Source organism: Typopeltis vanoorti, chromosome 15, assembly GCF_054136105.1.
Source record: "Typopeltis vanoorti isolate ZY-2024b chromosome 15, IOZ_Tvanoo_1.0, whole genome shotgun sequence".
NCBI classification, from domain to species: domain Eukaryota; kingdom Metazoa; phylum Arthropoda; class Arachnida; order Uropygi; family Thelyphonidae; genus Typopeltis; species Typopeltis vanoorti.
In genome coordinates, this window is record NC_143563.1 from 60,847,698 (window position 1) to 60,860,353 (window position 12,656).

A 12,656-nucleotide genomic window follows, 5' to 3' on the forward strand; every position below is an offset into this window, starting at 1 on the left:
CATCCACAAAAGACAAACAATCCCTCACTCTCTTTCTCCCTGATGTTTATCAAGTTCAATGTGAGTGCACCTGCTTGTATTTTGGACAAACAGCATGTTCTGTTGAAAAATGACCCCAAGAACACCAATCTTATATTAACAACAATAAACCTGAAAAATCTACACTTGCTCAGCATGGAGTGGACACCTCCTACACTATCCTATGGTCATTGGACCATAGGATAGTGTAGGAAGTGGACTTGCCTTTTACATTGATTCAGGTTTTGGTTTGAGCAGTTATTTAAAGAGAGTGCTGAAACACTTCTACACCTCCCAAATTTAAATCGGAATGACACACACACACTCTCTCTCTATTGCCAAATTTTGAGAATAGTCATCCTCATAAATATAATTCGCCCACTGATTTGAGGTCCCTCGACACTTCTGCGCATCTCAAAAAAAGAAGAATCCATTCCGATAATAGGGTAATCAGTCCGTATAGTGGGATGAGTTGTTTATTATTACCGGTCAGAAAATTAACTTCTCTTTTATGATTATTGTAGTTAACTATGTTGCTTGTATAACAGTTGGAAATTTTTACCTATAAAGCACGTGATTTCGAGTGTTGGCGACCAATTCGGACGTCCTTCATTTTTTTCTCCCCTTCAGCATGAATCGACTATTCTTGGAAAGACGCGAAGCAGGGACCTGGAAACGGTGGGCGAACTATACCAAGCAATAGTGTCCCTCCCATTTAAATTAATTTAATTATTGTGATTTTCTTTTCTTGACTACTTGTATAATAAACTATAACACTTTTTATGAATGTTAATCAAGTGAGTTTTAGTCTTACTAGTTTCACCGATTTTTGCTATCGGCATTTTCAGAGATACAATTGGTAAGCGATATGAAGGTAACAGACTATGGTCGCCCATTCAACAGGAAACAATAAGAATCAAGGTCTAATCCTACTGGAAATTTGGAAAACTTTAATTAGATCACTAAACATCAAAGAAATGAACTTTCACGCCAATTACATTATGTCTTGTAACAAATAAATCATGTTCCCGAGATGCACATTGTCTTGCACAATACTAATTTTGTATGAATTAGAACTGTTAGTTAAAACCTAGTCTGTTACATTCATATCGCTTACCAATTGTATCCCTGAAGATGCATAGCAAAAATCGGTGAAACTAGTAGGACGGAAAATTAAAGCTCACTTGACTAACATTCATAAAAAGTGTTATAGTTTATTAATTTAATTATTATTATTATGTATATCTATTTATTTAAATTTAATATAATGCTGTGGCATTCATTATCTAATTGAATTTAATTTTATTTCAAATCACTTAATTTTAAAATTGGTGTTTAATTGTTATCTTATTTATTGTAACCACTCACTAGGTGGCATCTGGCACATGCTGATGCACTGATGATGATCAGTTAGTTTCTGGTTGAAATATTTGCAGTGGTAAAATTACCATATTCTTGTGAATATGTACATTCAATAAATGTATCATGGACTCAATAGGATCTGAATCTTTCCCCTTTAAGAAAAGTACCTTTCTTCAGTAAATTGACCTCTCACTATATTAAATTGAAACTGATAGCATGCCAATTTATCACCATGGTTTTTGGAAGATTTACCAGGTGAATTTTGTTACTAAATGGTTTGCACATAATAGCATAAAAAAGTATATATATAATCCACTTTTCTTAGAAAACATTATTTACATATTTCATTGATATACATCCTTCTAAACTACTTATGAGTATACATATATAAAATCTTATATGAATTAATTTCCTTATAATTAATCTATAAATGTTTTTTTTATTTTTTAATTCTTGATTTAGGATAAAAAAGAGACAAAATAGATTACTTAAATGTTTCCGGAAGTGTTGTTTTTGCTGTTTTTTTGGTCTGGACAGGTTTATGAAATACTGCCATCACAATGCCTACACCATTATTGGTAAGCATAAACACTTCTTTATTTATGAAGTTTATTATTATTATTTTTTAATCATAAACATATACATTTGCTTGGAAGTTTTTCCACTTGGTTATACTATAAATTAAAGATACCAAGAAATTATATACACCTGATCGTCGGCTTATGACCATCTGCACTTACGACCACAAAAAAAAAAAAAAAAAAATTAATAATAAATCAGGCAGCTGCGCATACGATAACTATGAGATACAATAGTTATCGTATGATAAACCCGCGTACGATAACGATCTCTCACATACACTCAGTAGCTTTCAAGCATCTGTTGTGTGTGGTGTATTAATTAAAATTCTACTGAAATACTACCCATAAAATGTCTAGTAAAAGGAAAATGCCTTCATCTACAGATATGCCAGCTAAAAAGTCAAGGAAAACTATTGATTTAGAGTGTAAAATGAAAGTTATCCAGAAGTATGAAGGTGGAAAGAAAGTGAATATGATAGCACGTGACTTGAAGTTATCACATTCCACAGTATCGACGATACTTAAGGACAAAGAAAGAATTTGGGAAGCTGTGAAAGGTTCCACACCTATGAAGTCTGCAATTTTAACCAAACAATGACAGGGACCCATCCCTGAAATGGAGAAATTGTTGTTTATGTGGATGGAAGATTTAATACAGAAAAATTCACGCAATAGCCTCTGCACAGTGCAAGCGAAGGCTAGAAGTCTGTTTTGGAGTTTAAAATTACCTGCCAGAGACGATTATGCAGAAGATTTTCAGGCTAGTACTGGATGGTTTAAGCATTTTAAAAAAAAATTTGCTTTGCATAATGTACTTGCCACAGAAGAGGCAGGAAGTGCAGATGAAGATGAAGCCCAAAAATTCGTTGATAGTTTCGACTCTTTAATGAAAGAAGAAGGTTATCTACCGGAACAAATATTTAACATAGATGAAACCGGCTTGCAATGAAAACGCATGTCTTATCGTACGTACATACACCAAGAAGCAAAAAGGATGCCAGGATTCAAAGCTTTTAAGGATCGGTTGACTTTGTTGCTTGGTGGGAATGCCGTGGGTTTTAAGCTGAAGCCTTTTCTCATTTATCGTTCAGAAAACCCTCATGCATTTAAGTACATCAACAAGCACACACTGCCCGTTTACTACCATTCAAACCCTAAAGCTTGGATGACTCAAGCACTGTTCGAAGACTGGCTCATGAACTGCTTTATTCCCCAGGCTCGTGAATATTGTGCAGAGAGAGGTATCCCTTTCAAGATTTTATTGATTATGGACAATGCCCCTGGCCACCCTCCTCATCTGGACAACCTTCAACATGATGTTAGAGTGGTTTTTATGCCACCTAACACAACCGCTCTCTTTCAACCCATGAATCAAGGTGCTATTTCAGCATTCAAGGCTCACTACCTCAGAACGACATTCGCACAAGCCATCAAAGCGATAGATTCTGATGTTCATTTATCTTTGCGAGACTTTTGGAAGCAATATAACATTCTTCAGCGTATCAAGAATATTTCGACCGCATGGGAATGTGTAACAAAGAATTGTTTGTCGGGAATTTGGAAAAAGTATCTGAAATGTTATGCAAATACATTTGAAGGATTTGAAAAAGGAGAGGAACTGGAAGTGATTACAGAAAAAATAGTTAAACTTGCAAAAAATCTTAAATTAGAATGTGAAATAGAAGATGTAGAGGAGTTGCTAGATTGTGAAATAAAAGAACTTTCAGATGAAGAGTTGATTAAATTGGAAGCACAGAGAGTGTCAGAAGAAAAAGCGAGAGAGGAAGAAGAGGAGCCAGAAAAGAAATTCGCTGCAAAGAGTTTATCAGATTCTTTTTTTGCAACTGAATAAAGCTCTTGCCAGTTTCGAAGCAATAGACCCTAATGTCGAACGATTCACAAAGGTTGAACGTATCATTCAAGATGCTGTGCGTTGTTATCGTGAGATATATGAAGAAAAAAAGAAACAAACTGTTCAAACAAAGCTCAGCATGTTCCTCATCAAGAGAACATCTCCTACCTCAACCAAAGAACATGACCCTGATGATCCACAAACCAGCAAAAGCAAAGATTAAAAACTGATTTTGTAAATTTCATTTGTATTAATTTTTAAATTAATTTTAGATTGTATTTTTGTGTTTACAGTACAGTATGTACAGTATTATTTTTCACATTATGTACAATATACATAATTATAAATTTAAAAGATTATAAAAATAAATTATAAAGATGATAAAAAGATTAGAAAGGTTAAAGAATACTGTTAATAAATATATGTCCGACATGCAACCAGATCGACTTACGACCTGTCAGCCATAACGGAAGTCGGTCGTAAGTCGACGATCAGATGTACTTGGTTTGATCCTTTATCCAAGTGTAAGCAAACAAGTTTGCACCTGAATTATTTTTAGGATTGGGCAACTCGTATAAAGAAGCTAATGACTTCACATCACTTGCCTTTGTAACCCATAATGCAAAGCACATCTCCTTGCAGGCATGTATAATGCTATGCATTATGGGTCTGGGTAGCGACCCCTTCCCATTGGGGGGGGGGGATCTAAAATAGCCTTGTTTCATTTTTAATGGCTCACAGTCATATACACTGAGTTAGTTCACTAAAATTACCAACCTAATAATGTGTTGGATCACCATGACATTGCACAAGATTCCAAAAAATGTTTTACAAGTATCATGCCCCAGATAATGCATTCCTGCAGTTCTCTCAGATTTCTCAGCAGTAGATTCTTGTGTCACAAACTTCTCATTCCACAATATCCCAAAATGATCACAAAAGAGAGCGAGAAGATTTTGTTACTGTGAAACTCCACTCATGTAAATTCACTGTCATGTTTGGTAACTATTCCCAGATAGTGCATGTCCTGTAATGTATCAGGTTATCTTGTTGGAAATTTATCACGTGAGATGGTTTTTCTCGCACACAGTTACACTGTTGATAGACTAAGGTATCAAGAGGCATGATGACTGACCAAAACCATACTCCAGAATATCACTTTACTGCTTTGCATCATTGTGATAAACAGCAATAAATGGAACTAGGATTCATTACTTCTTGTGGCCTTTCTCCAATTGTCCTATGCCAATGTTCCTTCAACTGCCATAGCTATAACCACTTATTTTTGTTAGATAGGCTTAGTACCCTGAATGGTTGCTGTATATATCATTTAGTACAGTGATAAATAACCATTTGATTCAATAAATAAAGGATTGCACAGTCCGTTTAACATGTTGTAATTTGTGAAATGACCATCTGATACAACTTTGACTCCAAGTAAGTGTATTATATCTGACTACAGCCAACATTGAGTTGGTGTTCCTAGCAAGGTAATGGAATCCTAGATACTCTTACCAAGACCATCTGACTCTTGTCTCCTGTTCAAAGACACTAATGACCTTTGCTGATACACACACTTGACACACCTCTACCATCTCCTGAAGCCATTGATAACACAGAGAACATTAACCATATAAAGGCAATAGATCTCCATATCATCATTCATATAGATTCCATTTTGCGTAGAAATGTTTCTAATGTTTTAGCTACTGAGTTTTTTTACTACAAATCCTCAACATAAACTAATGTCTATAAACTAATATATTTCCCTCTACTATCTGCTTCTCCCTAAATACTTTTAATACAGAAAAAAATATAGTAAGTATTGGCCAGCACTGTTAATTTTTGTAGATTTTTCTCTTGTTTTTGAATAGAACAGCTTCTTAAGATCAAAAACACTTTGGAAATAGATGTAAATAGAAATAAATGTACGTAGATGTAAATACATTTTTTAGATGTTAAGTTAATCATTTATCTGATAATATCTGTATATAGAATAATAATTGCTCCAGAAGAGGGAAGAGAAAATAGTACCATTGATTTCTATGATCAATTACAAAACATATATAATAAGATAAACAAAAATGACTGTGATGTTAGCAGGAGATTTGGAAAATCCAAAATTAATAATAATATTGGAATCTGCAGAGAAAATACTCGAAACAAAAATAGTAAAAAAATTAATAAAGTTTGTAGCATATAATAATTTTGAAGTAATGAATTCCTTCTACAAATATATAAATTTACTTGGTCACCAAGAGGATAGAAATCAATTATAGATTATTTTAAATAAAAAATGTTCTTTAGATACCAGAGTATACAGACTAGGAAATAGGCACTGATAACTTCCTTACTAAAAATGAAACAAGATTACCACCTGAATGGCTACAGTTAATGAAGAACCAAAAGAAAAATATGAAAAATCCCATTATAAAACCAGATTATTATTCCCACCATATGGTGGGAAATGTACAGTGACTAAATGAGCAAAGAATTAAGAAGTGCTTAGATAAAATAGAAAATAGTGGAGAAGAAACAGAATGGTTTATAATATAAAAACAATACAAAACACAGCAGCAAATGAAAGTCTAGGAAAGACTAAAAACTTATTTAAAATTTAAAAAAAAAATTTAAATATGGGATGATGAAATTAAAGAAATAATCAGCAAAAAGAAAGAGACATACCACAAATGTTAAGCAGTAAAGAATTAGAAGATGAAATATACTTACAGAAGAATAAGAGTCATAGCTAAGAGAGAAATCAGAAAAAGACATTAGCAATCATGGAACAGTTTATCTCTGACTTGGAAAATGATATATATAAAATAAGACATAATGCATAAAAATTTTGAAGCATCTCGGTTCAGATATTAGAAAAAATATATAAGCAATGAACTAAAAACAACAGAATTTCTAAATTTTTATTCACAATTAATACAGAAAAAATTCTGTCAAACAAATAATGACGATGTTAAAGATATAACAAAACAATAATTTGAAATTTCATAAAAATGAAAAATCACCTGGAAAAGTTAGCTTAAGCTTAGAATTATATAAACATGCAGGAATAAGATTTAGAAAGAGACTTATTTTTTTAAATAAAGTTTATTCAACAGGAAATCCAACAAAAGAATGGAAAGGAGCAATAATAATTTCTATTCATAGAATAGGTAATAAAGAAGACCCTAAAAATTATAGCGATATAAGCATTCTGACTTCCTGTTACAAAATATATATCAGAAAAATAATTAAAAAACTTAAAAATATTCTGAAGTATTCTGAAGGCACAGAATGGTTTTAGAAAAGGATGTTCATGCATAGATCCAACTTTCTATCTAAATTAATAAAGAAAGAAAGAAAGAAGAGAATACAACCTTGAAACACAGATCACATGTATTGATTTTGAAAACAAAATGGTATGGTAAGATATGGCAAGAAAAAAAAGCAACATTTTATTTAACATATTACAAGAAAGAAGAATACCAAATAACATTCTAAGATTATACACATATATGAAGACTAGCTGAGTGCTCTTGCTTCACTGAGGTGAACTTATACTGCCAGCAGTTCTCTTCAGGGTACGAATATTTGATGCTGGTGCTTTCGTCATGGTGAAGAATTGTGAGTATTATAACACTTCTTTCTAAACAACATTAGGAGTTTCATCATCCTTGACAAAAATAATTAAATTCTCAAGAACTAACTGCCCATATCCAAAGCATTCACCTCTTAAATCTAAACCTGCATAGCTAAGGGTCTGTTCTTCAGCTTTATTAATCATCATTGCAAAGCAAACTCTTATTGGAAATTGTAACCGTTCGAATGCAAATGGATAGTCTACGGAATGAGGGGTATCCGAGTAATGAAGACAATTTCTCCAATACCGGAACCTGTAAATATCACAGCTTCTATCATATTTGGTTTCACTGATTTTAGTTGAAGCCTAGTTCCATTGCGATGATTTGGCAGGGGGGGAGATTTTGGAGCAGCATAATAGGAACACCTATTTTCAATTTAATTTCATGACCAGGCAATCCAGGTGGATTAAATGAATTTAAAAATTCCATGGGGAAAATGAACTGCATCATCCACAGGAGTATCTACTGATTTGTAAACACTAACAGATTCGTTAACCCTATTAAGAACCAACTCATTCATTATTGACATGCCATCATTTCGAGGCGTGAGAATAGTTCTCTCCCTGAACCAAGAAGGTGACTTTTCTGTTATGTTCTCAGTAAATGAATAGCCACTGCACAACAGCTCATCTGCAGTTTGGCAATTTTCCTAATATTTAGGTGTGTTAATATAATTTTTCCGTCTCATTACTGTAACATTTTTGAGGAGAAGGAATGTGCATTAGAGTCTCCATGTAGGTGAACATGCATAATATTGATTTTGAGAGAAAACTTCTCTATATCATGTCATAGTGACAATTTTTTAAGACAGGCATTCACTTTGTCCACCTTGGTTCCATGGGATACGATAGGCAGTGTTTGTCAAAAATCACCAGTAAATAAAGTTATTCCACCCATTCTTTGATCTTCTGATCTGATATCCCTCAATATTCTTGACTGCTTCAACAGATGTTTTATGGAACATTGTACATTTATCCCAAACAATCAAAGAAACCTTTTGTAATAATTTCAGAAAACTTTGTTTTGATATATTGCACATAGGTGTATAATTAGTCACATTTGTAAGTGGTACTTTGAAAGTAGAATGAGCAGTTCAACCACCTTGTAGTAGAATAGCTGCTATACCTGAGGATGCCACAGCCAGAATGATTTCACCTTGGATTCTCAACTTAGCTAATAACAAATTTAGTAAAAATGTTTTCTCAGTACCACCTGAAGCATCCAAGAAAAACAGTTTCCCTGATCTATTTTCACAGCTTGTTAAAACATTGTGAAAAACTTCAGCTTGATATGAAGTTAGTGATTGTTCATGCCGACTTAATAAATCCCAAGTTCATTGAAATTGTTTGAAATTTCCCAGATTAAATCTGTATCTAGAGGCAAAGGATTGTTCAGTGTTGGAAGACCAAAATCTTTAACACTTTTGTCATGTATTGACTTAACATTTGATTGAAGTCTCAGTAATGCCTCACTAGATGTTGCTTCATTAAACTAAGCCTGAGAATGTTACTTAGTGCAAGATATCTTCCAAAAAATTATTTTTGTAAGTTGGCCATGGCAATAGATGGTCAGTCATGTTACAGTGAACAAAAGGTGCGTCGATGATGGTGAGTTTGAAATTATGGCATTGCCAAGACAATTGGGCCAGTGAGAATCATCTTTTATGAAATTCAAAGCCTTGCATGCATCCGGATATGTCGGGTGTACTACACCATTTAATGTTCTTAAGTCTCTGAATGATTTTGATCCTTTCACATGAATCAAGAGCATTCATAAATAAAAGCATTCAGCATTATTGGGATATACACTATAAACATGACCTAGAGCATCACTCATTTTTACACCAGGATAACCATCCATGTTGGCACTCTTTCTTCTTCGTTGAAATTTGTTTTGATGCCAGGCGTAGGTATTTTGATCAGTGTTTTGATCAAAATTATCTTTGATGATGCATAGCTTAAAAAAGTTAATTGTTGTGTCCAATGGTGACTCCACTATGCTGAGTGCATTACTTTCTGTGAAGTATACTCTTTGACCATTTTCAAGATGAACTACATTAAATGGTACGCATGAATATTGAAAGATAAAATCTGCCAAACAGCTTCAGAGGTACTAATGTATCGTTCAGTTTGGTATAGATCTACTTCGCTCCAGTTTTCTTTTGCAACGAAACATGGCTTGGTTTGAGCCCTTGTTGATATACTTGCATACATACTTGATGAATTCCATGGAGCTGCTAATTTCGACATTTATGTGTGCATTAAATGTTCACGACAAAACCGGATTACAAGGCACTATATGGCAATTATGAATTTCAAAAGTTCCTTGGCTATTATGTATGGTAGCAATCTGGCCGCCACCATCTAAAGGAGCACATCGACGATATCGTGGATATCCATCCTCACCTGTTTGAGTTTCATTTATTTATTTATTTACGCATATGGCTTTGTGAAACTGAAATGAAAATGAAATGTACAATCACAATGTCCAGAAACAAATGATGAAAAACTTAACATGTAAAAGTTCATTACATAAAAGGCACAATTACAACTACAGGTCAATGTCCAGTCTGGAAAGCCAATCCAAGGCCTCGCCATCACCCTGTGGATGTTCTGTAGGTCACCACCATGAAATTGGCACCTTGGCCAGTCGTACACAATATGAGTAATCGTCTGAGTCATGGGGGGGACAATCACAATAAGGGTGGTCTAACAGCCACATTTATGTAGTAGGTAGTAGCTGGCCTGGTTAGTTCTGATCCTGTTGATTGATGACCAAATCTTCCTAGGAAGTGAAAAACCAGGCTGCAGAGCACAGAGATCTTCTACCAGGAAGCCGTTCGTTGGTAGATTGTTGGACCAGAATTCTCTCCACATGTCAGGTGTTGATGGCAAGGTAGCTGAAGGGAGTTCGTCCATGGACCAGAGAGACTTTCTAGATTTTAGGCGAAGACCTGGTGGATTTATGAGAGTCTGGTGCAGGGGAAGGAGAGGGTTGCTCATTGCTTTATTAAATTCTTTAATCGAGACTTGTCTTCTCCGTATGTTTGATCGAGCAATGTTAGATAGGACAGGCAGCCAGGAGAGAGGGATGCTTCTCACTGGCCCACTAATTGTGCGCATGGTAGAGTTTAGCTGGGTGTCTATAATGTTAGTGTGTGCACTTCTTTCCCAGACAGGGGCACAATATTCTGCTGCAGAGAATGCGAGGGCTAGTGCAGACTACCTTAGGACTTCTGTACCACAACCCCAGGTTGTTCCAGCAAGCCTTGAAATAATATTGTTTCTTGTTTTAATTTTATTCGATAGGTTGGTGATGTGCCTTTTATAGGTTAGGCTTCTGTCCAGGCTCACTCCAAGGTATTTTGGGTGAGGCTCGTGTTGTACCATTTTTCCACAGAAAGAAAGGTTGAAATGTTGATTCGCTTCAGCATTGTTCAGGTGAAAAACTGTAGACACAGTTTTTGTTGGATTTGGCTTCAAGTACCACTGCTTGAATGGAGGAATCTGGGCCTGCTCTTTTTTCTGCTAATATGGACCCATATCTTTCTGTTGGAGAGAATGGATTCAAAAAGCTGGAAAGTTTTTTTGCACTTTATCTAGCTTTAGGAGGAGGCCCCTGATCCAGACTTTGTCATAAGATGATGTTAGGTCAATGAAAGTGGTTCCAGATTTCAGTTTCTTCTGGAAGCATGCTTCAATCTGTGATTTCAGATCCAGGACCTCGGCACAGCAACTTCTTCCTTGCCTGAAGCCAGCCTGTTCAGTCGGGAGTGCTCTTTTGATGAGTGGTGAAATTCTTTTAAGGAGAATTCTTTCAAAGAGCTTAAAGGTGGAGCAAAGCAAGGAGATAAGTCATAGATGTTTCACATCATTTGGATCTTTCCCTGGTTTGGGCACGGCAATTATTTTGGCTTCCCGCCACAGATTTGGTAGTTTACCAGACATGATAATTTCTGAGAAAAGGGTGGCCAGCCATGTTTGGCCTTGTTGACCAAGATGTTTTAGAAACTCAGGGAGGATACCATCTACTCCTGCAGCCTTACCATTCTTGGTAAGTTTTAAGGCTACCTGAACCTCTTCCCGAGATACTGGGTGTACAAGTTCAGGAAGCTCGGGTCCAGTCTTCAGGATTTATCTGATGGAAGATTGCACAGCAATTTTCCTGATAGAGCTGGGACGTATCTTGGAGGTTTTCAATAAATGATTAGCCATTTGATCAGGAGTTATCTCTGTTGTTTTGTTTGTTGTTGGTTCTGCCCCACCTAATTTTCTCAGAAGTGACCAACTTTTCCAGCTAGATGTGGTGAAATCGAGTTCATGGATGGTTGAGATCCATCTTTCCTTTCTGTTTTTATCCAGGGTTGCTATGAGCTCCTTAGCAACAGTTGGGTCTTCAGTTTCCTCATATGTGGCTAAACGTTCTTCAGTTTCTCTACTCCAGCATGGGATATATTGTTTTCTATAGCCTCTAGGAATAGATGCTTTGGCTGCAGTTTTGATTAGCTTAACAAATCTAGGATAGCAATTAGGAGTGGTGGAATTGCCCTGATGGTTTGCTCGATTTGTTTCTGAAATGCATTCCAGTTGGACTTATGAAGGTTCCATCTAACGATTGGTGTTCCACTGATGACTGGGATTGATGTTCCTGTCTCTATTAATGTAGGACAATGCTGACTATTAGGAAATCTGTTGAGGACGGTTCTGGTTGTTAGCAGAGAGTGGTCTTCAGGATCTTTAGTGACTATGCACAGATCTGGGGTGTAGGTTCTGTTCCATCTGGCTGAGTGGAGAGTGCCCTCCTGCTTGGCATCGTAAATCAAATACAAGTTATATGTATCCATCCAGTTGACTAGATTATCACTGTCCTGGTTGTTTAGAGGGAATAGCCCCACATGTTGTGATGAGAGTTAAAGCCACTAACATAGATAGCAGGATGAGGTGGTGGCCGGTCCATCTGATCAGGCTAGGATTGCGAAGGTGGTTTGTAGACATTGTAGATTTAATACCTATGGAGTATTTAGAACTTTAATACCTATGGAGTATTCTGTATTAGGTACACGTTGGATTATGTCCTTGAGGCCAGGCCGGATGTAGGTTGCCAGGCCATGCTTGGGATGGCAGTTATAAGACACGAGAATTAGGCCTGGGAGCTTTAGTCTATTGAGTGCTGTGTCAGGCACATGGGTTTTGTGGAGAGCCAAGA

The 12,656-nt window shown here is 35.8% G+C and overlaps 1 protein-coding gene across 1 annotated transcript in view; it reads left to right on the forward strand.

Annotated features, from left to right (window-relative positions):
• The window catches only part of LOC150098796 (choline transporter-like 1), a 237,964-nt gene that overhangs the window by 183,528 nt on the left and 41,780 nt on the right, over window positions 1-12,656 (forward strand). The window contains exon 11 of the mRNA XM_090405754.1: window positions 1,843-1,958. Within this exon, the coding sequence (XP_090261880.1) occupies window positions 1,843-1,958 (116 nt within the window). The remainder of the gene's footprint in view (window positions 1-1,842; window positions 1,959-12,656) is intronic.